The 19,621-nt window shown below is 43.2% G+C and overlaps 1 protein-coding gene across 2 annotated transcripts in view; it reads right to left on the bottom strand.

The window, feature by feature from the left end:
• The window catches only part of GRM8 (glutamate metabotropic receptor 8), a 773,539-nt gene extending 763,002 nt beyond the window's left edge, over positions 1-10,537 (bottom strand). For both annotated transcript variants that reach the window (XM_024129289.1, XM_055084852.1), the window contains exon 1: positions 10,028-10,537. In XM_024129289.1, the coding sequence (XP_023985057.1) occupies positions 10,028-10,537 (510 nt within the window). The remainder of the gene's footprint in view (positions 1-10,027) is intronic.
• Positions 10,538-19,621: the final 9,084 nt, after the last annotated feature.

Below are 19,621 nucleotides of genomic sequence, written 5' to 3'. Positions count from 1 at the left end.
CTGGTGGCGCAGTGGTTGAGAGTCCGCCTGCCGATGCAGGGCACACGGGTTCGTGCCCCGGTCCGGGAAGATCCCACATGCCGCGGAGATGGCCGCTGAGCCTGCGCGTCCGGAGCCTGTGCCCCGCGACGGGAGAGGCCACAACAGTGAGAGGCCCGCGTACCGCAAAAAAAATTAAAAATAAATAAATAAATAAATAAAATAAAATACAGTGTGTGTGTGTGAAGAAAACAAAAAAACGGGAATTCCAACCCAAAAGACAGACTTAAAGACTGCCGGCAGCCTTGAGGTTAGTCAGCCGCTCATCCTCAACCACGGCTCGACCTCTTAGACCATCAAACCAGGGGTACTGGGAAAGAGTCCAAACGAGCCAGAATTTGTTGTTGTTTTCTTTTTTTTCACAACCGAACCCTAGTGGCACTTTTGTTCGGGTGCTGACATAACCTTAAAATTTAGCACAGCTTGTCTTTGGGTCATCCAATCTTTCCCCTGGCTGTCTGTTCATTCAACAAAACTGACTCTTACCACCTAAGACATGGATTTGGAAAGAACAGCAGCCCACTGCTTTCTTAGCTCAACTGGTTGGAGCATGAGGTTGGTGAGGTCCCAGTCTCATGTTTGGCCTTGAGGCAAACAAGACAGCTTAGCTCCATGCCAGAGCCTATTTGGACCTATTGATTGCATTGTTTCTTGGTCAGTGACGGCATCTATAATGCTAACCTGCCATTGTTCACAAAATAAGGCAAGTCAGTATGGATGCTTGAGTATTGAAGTAGAGGTCTAACTCAAGATGAATATCCTACTAACGGTGGACATCAACATCTCCCTCCTCACTATCATCTTCATAACTATGTATCAGGGATCCTACTTAGGACTTCATGCACTTTATCTTATCTTCATTTAAAACCTTATGAAGGAGGTACTATCATTATCTACTCTTCAGATGTAAGAAAGCTAACGTTTAGATCACTTTGCTGTACACCTGAAACTAACACAGCATTGTAAATCAACTATACTCCAATAAAAATTGTTTAAATATACACACACACACACACACACACACACACACACACAAAAGAAAGCTAGGATTTAGAGAGATTAACTAGTGTACTTAAGGTAATATAGCTAATAAGTGTTACGTCAGAATTTGAACCCAGGAAGTCTGACTACAAAGCCTGACCTATTTCATATAATTCACATTAATCTGTTTTACTCAAAAGAGTATCAAGCACCACTAGATAAGTATATTACAATAATCTATAATTTGAAAAGCAGCTCCTGAGGATAAATATCTATAGGACACAAATATCTCTACAACAAATCTGCATAGGAATGATATGCCATTTGTTCTCTAAACAATATAAATGCAAACATTCTCAGAGCTGAGATGATAAATCACTTTGAGAACTCTACTACATAGAATTGTCGCGATGTTAAATACTTAAATTTAAAATGTAAGAAATAGCACAAACACTAATAAAAGTTAGAATTCACTCTCAATTCATGTAAAGGGAAGCAAGGGTAAGCTGGAGCAAGAATACATCACCATCCTCACATCCCAAGGGAGCCCAGGGTGGCGCTTCGTGACTTCGAAGGCGGGCCTAACCAGTAGATCTGGGGCTATATTGTACCAAGGAACCCAGCCTCCCCAAGCACAGAGGGAGCCTGGGAGAGTCTTGGAAGGAGACAAATGGCCAACATTGAAAACACATGCCTATCAGCTTGCTGGGCCAAATGAAATAAAGCAGCAGAGATAGGCCTCATTCTGGAAACAGATAAAGGTGGCTTTGGACAATGCTATACCTGGACCCCTTCCCACCCCACCAGCCTGGCGCTCACTATGTATTTAAAATACATAAAGATTACATGTATATTTTTATGTTATTAACAGTGCTTAGAGATAGGGAAAGTCCCTTATTCCAGCTGAAAGAGATGTCTCTGTCTTTTGCCAGAGAATGTGTTCTACCAATTAAATGGGTAAATAGGCCCTTTTTCCCCACTGTGGGTAAAGAAGGGCCTCTTGTGACCCTCTATTGATTAAGACTGCTGTGGAATGTTATTTGCAATCTCATTGAATAATGGAAATCAGGAGGTAGCTGTCACGGTTTCTGAAGACAAATTGCTGGTAGCTGAGACAAATCGCAGCCTCTTTCGTCACTTACTGTTCTCAATTCCCTGTCAATGTGTGTCTTACAGTCCAGGTTTCTTAAATCGGTCTGCTCCACTGTCACAGGCAATAAAAATGAGGAAAAGTGATCATCTGAGCGACCCTGCTTTAGGAACCGTGTTCAAGTGACCGTTCTGCTGATCATTACTCCTGAGCCACGCATTATTTAATAAGGAACACAACTTCCAAAAGAGCACACAATTAAAAATAGATCCATACAGCAGCTGCTGTGATTATGACCAATAAGAACAGAAATTCAACCAGGCGTGAATCAAAAGAAAAAAGGCCGCTGCCAGACAGAACATTGTTCAACCTCATTTTTGTCTTGTGTACTTTGACTTGCTAAGCCAGCCAGCAGGCGATTTGCACGGAGCAGAGTTTCTCAAAGTGTGGTCTGCGAAACGGCAGCATCTGCATCACCTGGTTACCGTTAGCAATGCCAGGTCTCAGACCCCAGCCCAGACTTACTGACTCAGAAGCTCTGGCGGCGGCGGTGGGGTGGGGACTCAGCTTCCATGCTTCACAAAGCCTCTGGGTGATTTGGATGCATGCTAGAGTTTGAGAGCTACTGGGCAAGAGCCAGGGGCAGCCCTCGGATGCTAAGTCTTCCCCCAGAAAGTACAACCGTTGGTTGTAAAAAGCTATCTTCTGAAGAGTCTGGGAAGAAACCAGTCCTGAAACCAAATAAAACCACTGCCATCTTCAATTTTGCTGTAAACTAAAACTTCTCTTTAAAAACAAATCAAGTCTTTAAATTTTTTTAAAAAACTAATCACTGCAATCTTCAGGGTGAATGAATAGAAAGAAGAGCACAGAACTTTTCTTATGCGAATTTATTTATTTATCTACTTACACCCTGACTTGCTCTCAAAAGGTTTTCAGACAACTTGAGCAAAAAGTGTATAGCACTGTCACAGGCCATTCTCTTGGAAAGACTCCTCACTACTTTCAAAACAACCTCGTTATTATTTATTTATTTATTTTAATTGGATCAAAGATTCTTTAAATTCTATAGTGCTTTACGACTTTCAAAAGTTTCACCCACATGATTTCATATAATCCCATAATAACCCTTTTTTCCCCCTACCCCTTTATTGCCTCTCCCCTCTTCCCTCTCCTCACTCATAGCCACTAGTTAAAACAACCTTATTATTTGAAACACTCAAAAGACAGGCATTAATCACTACGTAACATCTTAAGAGGTCTTCAGTATTCACTGTAGGACGTCAGAACTTTCGGGGCTAGGAAAAGGGAAAGTAAGAAATATTTAAATTCACCAAGTTTAAAATCTGCTCCACCCAACAAGTCACGATGCTCCTTTGATGGTCTGAGCACATTATCACTACACTGGTTCTACGTTACTGCATGTCATAAAGAGCCACCACCTGTGAGGTGGGCCTGTATCATGTGAGTCTGCCTTATAGCAAGGTGTTTTTGGTAATTCATTAATTCAGCCCCTTTGTTGGTCCAGGAAGGGGCTCTATGAGACCAAAATTCACTCTAGAGCTAATAGTGCTTGGAATGCCTCTAGCACTGTTTTCACTTTTTTTTCAAATGATAACTGACCTTAAGAAATCAAAGTCAAGTAACCGATCAGTAAGGGATTTATTAAATAAATGATGCTCTATTCATATAATTAAAAACCAAGGAGCTAAAGTTTTATAGTTCTCAGCCCTGGACAAATAACAGAATCATCTAATGATCATTTAAAATATACCAATGCCAGGGCTCCACCCCAGTTTCATTGGTCTTGGGTAGGGTTTGGGCTTTTTTAAAACCTATCCAGGTGATGGTAACAGGCAGCCAGGGTTGAGAATTACTGAGGTGAATCTATATTAGCCAACATGGAAATCTCTCCCAGGCATATTGTTATATGAAAAAAAAAGCCATAAGACATATCTATTAATAAAATTCTGTGTTTGTATGTGACCTCACTAATAGATATGTGTTTGGATGTGGTCTCTTTCCATTTTACACTATTTACTTATTCATTGCTTAGACTTTTCAAAATGAGAATGTGCTCGTGTCTTTTACTAATTTAATTTTTAATTTTAAAAATCTGTTTAGAGAAAATGTGAATTGGTAGGAAAATGAGGCAGCACATGAAAATATAGGAACTCCCAAAATATACCACCTCTCCTTTCTCCCCTTCTCCTTCCTTCTGTTCCTTTTTGTCAATGAGTACAAAAGTAAAATATACAAAATCCCATTTCTGTTCTATCTACCCAACACCTACTATTTCCAATATCTGGGATTGGGATGAGGGAGGTGGAGGAAGTGGAAGGGGTAGAGAGATATGGTTCATTCATTCATTTATTCAGCAAACATTTATTGGGTTCCCAGATAGGTCCTTACTAGGTGCTGGAAATAACAGCAACAAACAAGATATATATGCCCTCATGGTTATCACGGATATTATCCTGCCCTCATGGAGCTTTGTTACATGTAACAAAGAAACTTAATGTAGTGAAGAGAAGTAAGAAAAGACTTCCCGAAGTGGAGGTAGACCTTTATCTTGGGAGAAATAGCAGCCACTAGAACTTTAAGAAGAGGAGTGGCATGACCACATCTGCATATTTATGTGTCTCTATGGCTTCGAGTTGTGTCAGTGACCATGGGCAGTGCCCATTTCCCCCTCCACCCCAACTTCAGGCCACTAAGGGAGAACATCCATCATCTCTCATCCGAGGTGAAGAGGCTCTTTACAAAACTAAATTAGAGCTTGCTACAGGAGCAAAGGATTGACTAAAGGAATCTGTCTTTCAATTTTCCATTATCTGTTTGCCATCAGATAAGATTAAACATGAAATGTTACCTCCCGCTGAGTTTATTGATTGGGCTCATTTTTCTGCCCATCTAACTAGATGAGCCTGAATACGGCAGATATACCTGTTCAGAGTTTACAGTTAAGAAAGCCCATTGTATGCAATAAATAACTCGCAAAATGCTTGGCTTTATGGGAGTGGTTACTGCAACTAGAAGAGTCTCTTGGAAGAAAATATATCTTTGTAAACATAGCAGGGTAGGCGAGCACATCCAGGGTAATGGGATGCTTCACTGTACTTCATTTACTTAACATGAAGGTCAGTTATAGCCACTTATAACCAGGACACTTCCTCATGGTGAGAAATTATCTAGAAGTAATTCTAGATAATTATAGAATAATCCACACGTGGATTTCTATTTGATTGTTTTGGGAAGTATACACTACAGACTATCTAAGCCCCATCCTTCAAGAGTTGAAAATTAACTCTCTAGGTAAAGTTCACCAGAAAAACATGAGAAAGAGAAATTATATCTGACACTGTCCTTTTCTAACCCCAATGCATCTATGTGGACATCAATATGTGTTACCTCCTACTACAATGTGCTATTTTTAACTTAGAATGTTCAATCTTTGCTCAAAGTAAGACATATGATTAGTGTTTTGAGGAACAGATTTGCTCTAATTTAAAAGAGAGGGGTGGAAATGTTCTAGAAAGGGGAAAAAATCCGAGCTCTTTATAAACCATATGCAAATTCCTCGAAACTGCTTTATAAAACAAATTGAAATTATGGGCTTCCCAGTGCACATTTCCAAAAGGCCCTCTCAATTCTTTTTTAATTCTTTTCAAACCAAGCAGTCTCCATCTGAGAGCTGGACCCCTCTTTTCTTTGGTCTCTCTGCAACACAGGAGCCGCTGAAATGGCATATTAACCTTCATGTAGGCTGGAGCAGTTCTGGGTTTTCTGGGTTTGCTACTCTGCAGTTATGGGTCACATTATCCTAATCGATCCTACTGTTATCTAAAACCATTAACTTGGTATAGGGATTAAACAGTCACCTAGGTGACCACTCTGCCGCCATGTTAACCCATAAATGACACATGTGTGTGTACGTGTGTGTGTCAAGGCTGTGTGTAGTGCTTCTGAAAAGTTCAGATCATTGAAGTCTTGTTCTGTGACTCTCAAACTTGTTTTCACTCCCAACACACCTGAGAAATATGAGACACTTCAATCAGTAAAAATGGTTCTAGGGAGGGGGTTGGGAGACACACACTCACTCACTGTGTGTCACATGAAAAGCCTCTGAGGTAGTTTTGATAGCCTACACCCCACCCCCCCAGGGCATGAGGAGAGAGGGTGTGAGCCCCGCCCACACTCAGGGTTGACAATCACTGGTTTAGTATGGCATTCAGTGCCCCAAGGGACGAGGCCACAGGCCAGCTTCCGCCCCACACCCACCCCGCAATGAAGTCTGGCTCCACTCCCTGCCCAATTCTCCGCTGAAGTTAAAGGGCTGATTTTACCATTTGCCCTTGATCTTTGATAAGAAGAAAGACAAAGACAGGGCAACATTCCTTCCCTCTAGAGACAAGCAGGACCAAGCTATACACCACAGCAGACGAGTTGCCCCCCACCCCGACAAGGTGCAGGATCTGGGGGGCTAAATGAACCTCCCCCCAATGCCTGAATCCCCTTGACAAAGACAAAGCATTTCATTGAACCACAATTAGCGATCCCACGGAAAATCCTCTGACCTAAACACAGACATGTTATATGCAGATGACTGATAACACATGCATAGCTCCTTTCCTGAAACGAGGCTTCGAGTAGAAGAATGGAGAGGGATACGAGGCCAGGAGAGGCTGCCACAGGAGGGCCAGACTGAAGGAAGAGGAAGATGGGCATGCCTGGAGGACTTTGTCTCCTTCACAGTGTAGCCCAGGCAGATGACACATGGCTTTACCAGGACTGTCCAGAAAAAGAGAACTGGGACCTTTGGAGATTACTTCTGATTTCAGCCCAAATATTTTCTATACAATTTTGAACAGATTCCAGCTACATCCTAAAAACCCCAATTAATGCTTATTGTTGAGCAGGACAATAAGTAAATTCATTAATCAAGACCTTGTTTACATCCCTCATGGTCAAGGTTAATTGTTTGTGTTTTTCCAAACCAAGACGTTTGACCTTCTGTGACTCCGTTAATCCAGGAATAAGTGGCACTATACTGATATCCAGGCATCTTTTTAGATACTATGGGTCATATGGTGTCCTGGAGGGGCCCAAGCGCCATAAAACTGTCCTAAATGTATAATTTTATTCAGGTCATAGCATTTGTTTAATCAAATTATTATCATTCAAAATGGAACTGTAAGCCAATCCCCAAAGCATTAATTTGCGAATCATTCCTTTGATAACTATTCTAATATTTCATGTCAGTCCTAGCATATGTGTTTAAACAGAATATATATTCACACACAAAGTGAAACATTTTATATTCCAAGAGTGACCATCACCATTTCATAATTAATATCAGTGTGGAGCGCTGGCTGGAGGTCTCATATGAATCATCAAAGTAAATTAAAGTAGCACAACAACGATTAAGTTGTAATGATCAACTCACAGTCATGTGGTTCCAGGTTCAGCTGGAAGATGGGCTGACCACTTACATCTTCTCACTTACTTGTAAATGATAGATTTTTCAAGCCCCGCTTATTTGGTTAGTAAATATATCTGCTTCCCTATATTAAATGCTCACTCCGGGCCAGAATACTGGTCTTAGTCATGACATCTACCATAACCAACATCTCCTCCTGGCTAAAAGTCACCCAGTCCCTGTGCTTTGGTAAAGGGTGGCAGCCCCTTCATGTGCAGACCACAGTCACAAGAATTGACCTACAGCACTGGACTCTGCCCAGAGTCAATGGTATTGTAATTCCCCCACCTGATCAAATAAGGTCCCTCCAGAGTTACCCAAGAATTGGCCAGTCAGTGAGAGAAGAACAAAGCAGAGAGAAGCCAGGTCTAGAATGCATAAAAACAAAACCTACCCTTCAGTTGGCCCGATGTCCCCAAAGGACACGGTCAGGTCCTGGTGGAATCCTTCACCTGCAATATCTCATTAAATCATCCAACAACCTAACACAATGTTAACATCCCCATTTTACAGATAAGCTGATTCTGTAGCAAAAGAAACGGTAAACAGGTTTTGCAAACCTCAACGGAGCAATTATCGCCTCCACCCCACTCCTCAAATCCTTGCCCACTTTTGGCACCAGACTCCAGGAAAGAGACAGGATTCACGGGAATTACGATGGGCTTGATGGGAACCGGAATTCGTTTATAAGGGGAGAGTAGCAGGAGGGAGATGATCCTCACGAAAGTTTCCCCTTCCCTAAAAGTGGGTGTTGGTGAGTTGAGAACAGAAAAGAGATGCTTTGGAGCATCGGGGGAGGGAGATCAAGTCAGAGAGGAGAAGAGAACTGGGAAAGTGGCTGGAGCTGGACAGCACCCCAGAGCCGAAAATGCCGTGCAGCTCAGACTCAGGATGCTGGGAGAAATCCAAGACCCCAGGATGTTGGGGTAAACCTGGAGCTTCTGGTTCTGAATCTTGCCTCCAGGCAAGGGGTCAATTAGCCCAAGAGAAATTACTAACAACTTTCCAGTTTCCCTTGAAAGTTTCCAGAGATGGACAATTAGAGCACCCTTGGCTGCCTGTTTTAATCTTGTGTCCTCCTCCTTGCCAAGGGGCTCTTCCTAACGTCTGGCTCAGATATCTCAGGCATTCCCTGACGCCTGTGTGTGACTCTTCAGTACTCCTCAGACACAGAGAGCTACTGCTCAGCAGCACCCTCATTTGAGAAAATATCATCCATCTGCAAATAGTCATGAAGGGGCCTCTTACCATTCTCTCCTCCAAACTTAGGGAATTCATACAGAAGCTGGCGGGGGGGGGGGGGACGTTACAGACGTGAACCAGACTAGATGGTCCCCCAAGACAGCTTCCAAAGCAGAAAGCTTTAGATTCGAACCCTTCTATTTTCTGAAGTAAGTTTTCCATCACTTTGTTCATTTTTGTCACTGTATCTGTCATCTGTCCAACTTCTCCATGTTCTTTTAATATGTTTAAATCAAATATGCACAGAACCAGCTTCTCACAATATTAAATGAAGCCTCATTAATTCAGAGGAAGCTGGAAAAGTCAGGTCCCACTGAGTAAAAAATCAGAGTGAAAAGTATTTTCCATTTTTAAAATTATGTCTATTACAGAGGACTACATAACGGATGTTAATCAATAAAACGAGAAAGTTAATGAAAGAGGAATTACAATAACTTTATGTTTATGGGACTTGATGCTTTCAAAATATCGTTCCATGTGTTGTTTTATTTTGCCAATTTTATTCAAAATGTAATCTATAGGTAATAGATCATCCAACCTAAACCAAAAAGTCTTGAATTATCCTGCTAAATCTGAACTTTTAATTCAATAAGAATTACATATAATTATTCTAAGTCTGCATCAGAGCAGTCTGAATTAATGAGGTTCTGCTCTATTGTCTATAATAAACGTAACAACTTCATGGCCATCTTCTAGCCCAGACTGTCACTCCCATCTACCCATTAGTAATAAATACTATTTCTCCACACAGGAGCTTTTGTCATAACAGAGTATCCCACGTTAAAGAAATTTCACCAAGTAAATTATCTTAAATCTCAAATACCATAGAAATGTTTGATCTGATAAATGAGCTAAGAGTTCATCAGACCCTGGAAAAATACTTGCTTCGCTTTAAAGTAAGCCTCAATGAACAGCATATCCCAAGATACTGAGGACCCAACATGTCATAGAAATTATCACCTTTCTGTTCAGAAAAAAAAAAGTCACAATTGATCCAATTAATTCTTTTTAAAAATGGAACTAAATCAACACTTGTAGAAACCTAGACACAAACCCCTCTCTTTGAGGAAACTGTGGCCCTGAGAGAGTCTACAAACATCTTCACCACATTCACTTTCCTCTTAAACCTGCAGTTGGAGTCAGGACAATTTATTGTCTTTCCACAACGGTCAGAATTGCCTAGTGCCTTTACCTACCTTAAAAAGTCTTAAAATGTTAGCCACCATGATGGACACGGAGCTCGCGGCAGCACCTATGACGCCAGAAATCTTGTCGGGCTTGGTGAAAATGGGCGGATCTCCATTAGCGCACTTCACGTCAGAAGGATCTTTCTCTATCAAAGCCTGCACGAACGTTAATGACTGCTCCAAAGCGTAGGTGTCCCTGGAGCAGGTGTCGAGGATCCGGACACCCAGAGTGATATTGGAGAGGAGATCAGGGTCCTTATTAATCTGGTCAATTGCATAAAGCATGGCCTCCAATCTGTGGATCCCTTTTTCCTTCTTCAGCTCCCCACAAGGCACCCCTCTCTCTCCCTTTGCGTGGACAGGAAAGAGACCTCCCAAAATGATGTCCCCGTCCACTCGTATGGAATGGGCATACTCTTGGCTGTGAGTCCTTTGCATCATCGTGAGGATCCAGTAGAACTTGGCAGTCAGGAGGAAGAAACAAGGACAAGAGGCTGATCGCTTTCCCTCGAATACCATTTTCTCCACAGGTGGTGTTGCAATCCAAGACCCAAAGTTTATTCTTGCCACAGAAGAAGGGGGACCACCTGAGGCTGTACCTTCTGGAGGCTACCATCAGGGCCCATGGGGAAAAGGCTCTGTGGGTTTCAGCAGGTGTTCTTGATTTGAATGTCACAGTGAATTTCCATCAGACCCCAAGGTTCAATTTTATTTCCATATAAAGTCAACTTGCCTGGAATGATGCAAAAATTAGAGTAACAGCTGAGGTTCTGATGTTGGGATGAGGTCACCAGTTCACATCCTTGAAGTCAGCCCTGTAGCAGAACTATTCCTGGGAGGGCAGAAGGAAAAAAAGAAAGGGTTCAGTTCAAAGGATCTACATTTTTCATATTTTAAGCCCTGTTTGCACCGACCTCTTTTTTTATTGTTTAATTTTCCCTATTCAGTAAGAAACTAATTCTTTTTTTCCCCTTATGATTCTGAACACCTGGCTGCACTACATCTAAACAGAGAGATTGATGACACTTTTGGAGCAAGGGAAACAGAAACGTCTCAGAAACTAGGTTGATTCTCCCAAATCAGAAAGCATTTTTATGTACCATTTCATTCCAATAAATCCAATTTCTGTGAAGGTAAAAATCCTGAGGTTGATGGCATTAGTTCTTTTCAAATCTGTTTTTACTTTTTACAGCTGTCTGAATTTAGCATTTAAATTTCGTCCACAAAATCAGAATGAAAGGCTATTTTCTGTGATGTATTCAACAAGCCAGTCATCTGTTAACGACATTTTTGGGTGCCTCAGATTTCCCAATGGGAAAAAGTGATTATTCAATCCCCCCAAAAAAAAAAAAGAGAAAGGAATCCACCCAAGGAGCCCCAAATGTATAAGTTTTAGAGCTTGTGAAAAGATTAAACATAGAATGTCGGCTATTTTGTGTAAATTATCTTATTGTTCTCTGGTAACAAAAAAATGACTTGAAAATTAAACACACAGGGTAGGTTATGTGTGAAAATACTCCTATTACCATTGTCAGAGTTTCCTATTAATTTGTCGGGGTGGAAGCAACGGGTATGCTTACAGTTCTGAAGCAAACACTTCTTGATCCTAGAATCACTAGAGCAAATCAGAGCTGGAGGTCTATTGAAGAGTTTCTTAATTTTGTCTGACTCAGTGGAGAAAACAGTTATTTCATCAAGACTAGAAATAACCTAGAGTGAAAACATCTACAAGCAAATCTATAGGAAAATTTTATTCTAGGACCTTCACTGTTAAAGAATGCCATGAGAGTCTTTCAAAGGACTTTTGTGGAGGTTTAACTGAAAACAAGAACTGACTTCACATAAGGGAATCTGATGTTTGAAATGCATATGCAGTTAAGAAAATTAACAGCACCAATGTATTTTGGTAGGGTAGTTAATCTAACGTTCATTTCTCACCTATTTATACATATTGGTTTGAAACCTGAAATTTGGACAATTCTCCTCTACCCTAGCCAACCAACATCTGGTTGTGCTTTCCATTCACTTGTTCAATTTCCAGTTCATAAAATTTTCATTTCTCCCCAACCCAAAGGAAAGGATGGTGCCTCTCCAGAGGCCAACTGAACATATGTCCAAAAGCCTTCGGAGAAAGCTGCACTTTTTTCACTTTTAGATGCGGAAAGGGGGCTTGTTGTAGCCCACTGCCTGGGATTTCTGAGTATACACCTGGAGCACACTCACAAATACAGTCAATGGCCCAGTCTGCTGGGACAGTTCTCATCTGCCTATGACAAGCGTTTCCTGCCTCCTGGGCATATGCTAAGCCCTGGATTTCCCATATTCGGCCTCAAAATACTTCGTCCTTTTCTGATTTTTCTCACGACTTGACTAATATTCCGTCACACGTGATTCTCTTAGCAGCTGCTTCTCCCTCAGAAAATCTGTGATTTGGCAACAGCCTGACCTCAGGCACTCCACAAAAGGAAACACTTAGAAAGTTAACTTGACTTTCTGTATGAAACCAGTTAAGTGATGGACCATGGATTACACCAACCACCCATTAAAAGAAGGAGGATTGTGCTTTACAGTTTCACGAGGAAGACCAGTTAGAAGACAGTAAAATCTCATTAACTCTGACGACTAATTCAGAGCTTGTGACCAAGTCCACAGGGCTGGGCTGACCCTGAGCGTATCCTTTCTGGCAGAGCACAGAATGAACGGATACTTGAAGGAGAAATGATGAAGGGAAAAAGGAAGGGGACATGCCGTTCTTCAAGCCACCTCCCAAGTACTTAAAACACTTCAGAGAATAAATGGTTTTCAATTATAGACGACCATAAACTCAGTCCATCTGTTAATTACAAATCATCCTTACCTCTGCTACTCACGCGGCATTAACCTAGTTCCACTTTTTGTACAGCCCTGGAAGTAGTAAAACTGAGTTTCTTTTAAAGGTATTCATGTCTGCAATAATTTTTAGTCTCTTTAGCATCTCATAGGTCTGTTTAGAGCTTTCAGTTAGGGAAAGATTGGGGAATAAATAACAGAGAGACAGGAGTTAGTTTTGTTTAGTGGATGAATGCACTTAAATGGAAAACAAGAGGTGCCATTTTGGTTGGTATTTACTGGGAAGTTTACTTGGATTTCTGCTTAAATTTCCTCCTTTGCAACACAGAATTAAAGGCACATAACCTCTCTGAAGCTCGGCTTTCTTGTCTGTAAAGGGGCGCCAGAACATGCCACGTGGCACACGCGGAAAGCGCGGTAGCTGGCGCGGGGTAAGTGCTCAGTAAACAGGAGCTATCGTCGCTAATCTAGTCTGCAACTCATTTTCCACTAAAGCAGAGCAACTTTTTCCATATTTGCCCAGTTGGTGAGATTGTTACTGAAAATTTTTGTCACTTTAAAAGTAAAATCAGAGCTACTTACAAAATGTTGAAATACGGCAGTTATTTCAAAATCTGATACGTTGTCATAAAAATCAGACTCTTGATGACTGGAAGGCTTAGTTTCCCTTTAAAATTCTAAGGAAAAATATATTTGAAAGTTTCTAGAAAACTACGTAAAATCTGGTGGCATCGCCTAATCTTGCATGGCCTAATCTTGCTCTTGGGCGATTCTTGTGAGCCTTAATCTAAACTCATCCTAGTCGGCGTCAATGAATTTTAACAAAATGACCTTTTTGTGCCATCGAGCCAGACAGCTCTATTTCATGTCCTGTGCTTGATTTAAAATCAGTTTTTCTCTCAAACTGACCTTCCCCTGGGCTTTGATAGAAACCTCGCCTGAGATGATGGACTTTCTTCAAGGAGGCGTGAGGTCCACACTCCTGAGAGCAACCTGTGAGGGGAGAAGACACCTTCCACTATTTCTGAGCCCTCAGGCGGAGGGCTTCCAGGAGGCTTAACCATTAAATGCTAGTGCAGCCCTTCCTGTTCATTCATTCCCTCCCAGCTGGTCCCAAGTACAGGGTAAATGGGTACCTTGTAGATCATTAGCACTTCCATTACCCACCTCCGTGGCCGGGTCTGCTGAGGAGCAGGCCCCCCAAGCTGGGACATGAGTCTGCGGCTCCCTCACAGGCTCTAGCTATTTCCTGAAAGGCCAGGAATATGGACAGCTCCTCAAGGGCCAGGGCCCTGAATTCTGCTTCTTTTTACTTTCTAGGTACCTTCTCTGAACCAAAGTCTCAAGCACCTAACAGAGTAACTCACTGAATTTTCATACACCAATCATTAGGTCTTGTGTAAATGAGAAAAAAAGGCTCAAAGAGGTTGAGTATGGCCCAGAGCCCTCAGCTAGTCAATGGCACCACGGTCAAAGTCCTCAGGACCTCCAGGTGGGTCCTGCCTTTTGAGAAAGCCCCCAGAGCTGCAGAGACTGACTGGGACAACACAAGCAAGGGGGAAGGCCCTGCCCCTCCACTGAAATCTTTCAGAAATGTGCATATCTTTGAAGGTTAGTTCTTTAAGGAAAACAATGAACTAATTAGGAGGGGACAATCTGGGGGCATTTCCAGGGCAGGGTGATTTCTGAAAGTTTCAACGAGTTGAGAATATCAAACGTAGTTTGTCCAAACCCCTCTGCTTCAAAATCAGGTTTCCCAGCCAGCCTGACACCAGTGAGAACAAACCCACCAAGCCACGTGGGATCTATCTGGGTCTGTCACCAGGTCTTCCTCCAGCAACTTGGCAAGTGCTTTTAAGACACAGTATGGTAAAATCCTTACAGGAATAGCAATAGCCAAGAATTGTAATCGTTTTCTCAGAAAAAAAGGCCAAACAGCCTCCCTCTGCTGTATTCCATTCAGCTCTTTAACAAAAAGGTTAAGCTGAATATTGTCGTCAATTCACAAAATTGCAAATCCGGCAGTTTCTCTTGAAACAGCCCACGTTTGCAGCTCTTTTTGGTTGTTTTAGAAAATGCATCATATTTGTTTATCATCTCCTATGCCACCACAGGTATGCACAGCCCTGGAATCTTGGTGGGGACAGAATGAGGACAGGCTAGACAGAGACTCCCCTGGCAAGAGAGGCCTGGAATTGGATCCTTGCCTGACAGTCGCTGGCTGGTGACACTGAGCATGTCACTTCACCTCTGTGTGCTTCCATTTCCTCATCTGTGAAATGAGTGAGATGGACCATATAATCTCTAAGGTGTCTTCCAGCTTCCTGTTCTGAGGTTCTATTATTTAATGATAAGGGAATATGAGATTATGCTCAAAACACCAGAGCAAGGCTTTGCCAACTGAACACAATGACTGATTTTGTTTGCAAGCTGAGTGGCTTTTCCCCATCGGTAAGAGAGGGTTGTAAAAGCTCTCCTCTACAAGCAGGCCCCATATTAAGAAAATCTGATGCATGAGAAGCTCAATTTACTAAACAGATAAATTAGAAGGTGATTATTTGCATTACAAAAGAATTCACCACAGGTTTCCTTTAAATAGCTAAATCCCCCTGTGCATTTCAAATGCAATCTGAGATATTTCTTTTTACAAAAAGAGGCAAAAAAAAATGCAATGTGATTTAGAATTCAATTTGCACCATTTTTTTCAATAACACAGCTATTGCATAAAAAGACCACATTTAAAGTAATGAGAAGCCACTTTTATAGCATGTATCATATAAGAAGAGGGAAAGGGGCTGAAACATTTACTGAATGCTACAGCATGCCTGGAGCACGTTATCTCATTTGCATTACAAGATACACCGATGAGGTTGGTATCACGGCCCCCATTTGGGATATAAGGAACCTAAAAACAGAAAGATTATATGAATGTGTCTAAAATCTTGGGCCCGAACTCAAATGCAGGACTGTGCTATGTTCTTTCCCTTACCCCACAGCCCGTGGCTGCAGCAGACCATGAAGAATGTCAAGCTGACCCTGATTTGATGACGTGGACTGTGAGGGTGGCATCCTAGGTTCTGAGAAGTACCCCCCAGTACTCACTCCATGGCACTGGGCAAGTCACTTAACCTGGGATCAGTTTCTTTGTTTCTAAACTGAGGAATGATTTCTGGCCACCTCCTAGGGTTGCGAAATGAAATGATATATGTCAAAGTACTTTATAAACTGGCAAGTGCTATAAGAATGCACAGGGAAACTATCGTTTAACAATCAGTCCCGCTGGGACTTCCCTAGTGGTGCAGTGGTTAAGAACCCACCTGCCAATACAGGGGACACGGGTTCAATCCCTGGTCTGGGAAGATCCCACATGCCGTGGAGCAACGAAGCCCATGCACCACAACTACTGAGCCTGCGTTCTAGAGCCCGAGAGCCGCAACTACTGAGCCCACGTGCCACAACTACTGAAGGCCGTGCGCCTAGAGCCCGTGCTCTGCAACAAGAGAAGCCACCGCAATGAGAAGCCCGAGCACCGCAATGAAGAGTAGCCCCCGCTCACCGCAACTAGAGAAGGCCCGCGCGCAGCAAGGAAGACCCAACTCAGCCAAAAACAAATAAATAAAAAATAAATAAATTTATTTTAAAAAATCAGTCCTACAATTCAAATATTTTACTGGTGTACTGTGCTCAGAAGACCCTAAAAAAACACTTTCCCATCACACACAGGGCTGGTTAAACCTTAACAAGTCAAGCGTCCAAGAAATCAAAGGAAATCAAGGGAAAACTGGAAGGAAGGACACAAGAGGAAAAGTCAATGGAAATCAACATCTGGCTGGAAAGCTGAAGTTCATGGACACTTGGAGCACCCAAAGGGCTATTCTGAAGAAAGTGGTGACAAGATATTCTGCTGTAGTGAGAAGAGAACAATGGGAAGCCTTCCTAAGTTGTATGCAGGATAAGATGCAGAGCTTCTACCACTACTGCTCATTACCACTAGAAAAGTTAGCCAATAAACAGCCAGAAGATTTCTTTCTGCAGGGATACCCTTGCCTGGAAAAGTATGTGCTCAATAATTTGCACACGCTTCTCTTCAGCCTCTCCTACGTCTTCCCACTTCTGCGCACCCGCTCCCTCCTCCTCCAGACCTGGATCTCCCCCCTCCCTCAGGGCTGACGTGTCCTACAGGTCACAACCTTAAGACCTGGTTTCCTGTTACCGTGGCCCTCCCCAGGGAGTGAGTAAATTCATCAACAGGTATCACAACCTGAAGATGCAGTACTGTCATCCCCCAACTGGAACATCTGCATTTATAAAACCATTTCCAGGAGATCCATAATTTCTTTAACAAAGAAAGGTCTCTAATAGTGTTTAAGACTGGCACTGTAACAAACCAAAGCTGGGAGTTATCATAAGTCAGGAGCCTCTCAAATCCATCCCACAGCAATGCCCCCCACTCAGAAGGCAGGTCCTGGGAGAAAAAATGCATCATGCTCGAGGTCCTCAGTCAGTGGGTGAGTTCATCACAAGTTGTCCAAGTACCAAGTAGAAATGAAAATCAAACCAAAGAACTCTCTGAGGGAAGGAAGGAACGAAGGCAAGAAAGAGGGAGGGAGGGAGGAGAAGGAAGGAAGGAACGAAGGAAGGAAGGAAGGAAGGAACGAAGGAACGAAGGAAGGAAGAAAGGAACGAAGGAAGGAAGGGAGGGAGGGAGGAAGGGAGGAAGGGAGGAAGATAGTTCAAATATAAATTTCTAGCAGACAGAAGACCCCCCCCCTTGGGATGGAAACATTATAATCCAGCTGGCTCTCCGTTCATATCCTTTTCTCCCACACAACATGGGGTGGCCGTCCCCCCTGAGCAAACTACATGAGTGAGTTTGGTGATGTCCAATCAGGTTCTATCAAGAAAACAGCAACAGTTTCCTGAACCTTCAAAAGCCAGCCTATTTGACAGACATCGAGATATGGCCAGATCTTTGCTGTGGGTCCAGCTAAGAGATAAATCCATGCAACCATTTCTTTTTAAGACACTGAGACAGGGCAACCCCATTCCCCGGACTAAAGAAAAGTCCTCTTTCTGTTGAGTATTCTAACTACAGGAGGAAGACCGTGAGAAAGGAACTTGGAAGGAAAAAAGCATTGCTACCACGAGCACATGTATACAGTGTTCTGTGCCTCATGCCCTGAAGACAGCGAAATGCTTTTACACAATGATTGGCACTAGATGTTGCCAAAGTGAACGTCTGCGGGTTGTTTGCTGCATAAATACCAATTAAACAAGCCCTGCAGCAGCTTCAACCTGCCCAGCCAACTTTGAAAAGAGCACATCTCTCCAGACCTCTAACTTTCTCCTGCACTCATTAGAGCTCAACTCTTCCTTTTATCTATTCCTTTTGAATTTAGATGTTTTAGCATTATTAAGTAGTAATAATTTGTAAAAGGAGCAGGAGGGCAGAACTAGCTAGCACAAACCAAGTAGAACAAATGGAGCCTAAGTAACAGTACAGAGCTGTATTCTCAGCATCTTTTTCTTTATTCTGGATAAATCCTCTCCTGGGGAGCCTCCTCTCACCTATTTCTCCCCATATCCCTGATTTAAAAGCAAGAATTCTTTGTCTTTATCTCTATGATACAACCTATAGTTGACTCTGAAATGGGAAAATTGCATTTAAAAAGCTTACTTCATCTTCCCTGATGGGTAAGGCTTTTCAAAATTATCAAACCACATATTTTCAAGAAACAGGCAATGAACTCCACACAGCTGGTTCTGTCTCCGACAGAGATCTTTGAGGACATTATTCACAAGCAAGGGACCAAGGTACACTAAAGTGGTTTCTGTAGCCATTTGCAATTACTGACAAACAATTTCATAACGGAAAATGGAAATTATAGTCAAGTGCAATAAACTGTTTATCCAAGATCTACCTGCTGGTGGCTCTTTTTTCTCTTTTTATTTTTTCTTTCAAGCGAAATACCAGCTATCATCGGAATGCATTTCTCCCGTTTATGATTTTCCTTATCGATATCTCCACCACCAACCCTGTTTTCCAGTTCTGACGTTGGCAGGATTTGTATTCAGCCGCGGTCGTGGCCGAGACGGTGGTGTATTCTTGGATGTTTGCGAGACTCCCACGCCGTCAGGTCTGTGGGAAAGGATCACCCCCAAATGGCAGATAGGGCATTTCCTCCTCGGGCGGGACTCGCTCCGGGGACTGAGGGTTTGGGACTTCTGCAGCTGGCGGGTGAGTCTATTTTCACCCCTGCCCTCCAGGGAGCGCAGACACCCTCTGATCCCGGGCCCCGGGGGAAACAATTCTTCAGGGAAGCGTCGGGGGCGCCGTCTTGCGCAACTGGCTGACTCGCACACCCCTCCGCATTTCATGTGCACCGAGGAAGAGTGTCAGACGGGGTTTTGGGGGGCGGGGGACTCTGTTACATTTTCACCAACTGTACGAACCTCAGAGGATCTCCGAGCTGTTTGGCAGAGCCCCTGGGCTCCCTCTCGGCGCGGCTCGGAGGGTTCTCCGCCTCTGCCTCTATGTCAGCCCGCAGCCACTCACCCCGCCCCCGCTCCCCTCTTCCCCGCCGCATCTTCCTTTTTCTTCTCTGTTCCTTCGTCTGTTGAACCCCGGCTCCGGGTAGAGCCAGGGCCTTAGGAGAAGTAGCCCGTTCCTCTTGCCTTTCCCGCGCCGCCGGGGTATTCTGGCGCCGCCCCAGTCCCCCGGCGCGCCCGCGGATCCGGGCTCCGCGCGCTGCAGGGCAGGGAGCGCCTCCGCCC

Source organism: Physeter macrocephalus, chromosome 5, assembly GCF_002837175.3.
Source record: "Physeter macrocephalus isolate SW-GA chromosome 5, ASM283717v5, whole genome shotgun sequence".
Taxonomy (NCBI): Eukaryota; Metazoa; Chordata; class Mammalia; order Artiodactyla; family Physeteridae; genus Physeter; species Physeter macrocephalus.
The sequence above is the reverse complement of the archived record's forward strand: the minus strand, read 5'-3'. Positions and strand labels throughout refer to the sequence as shown.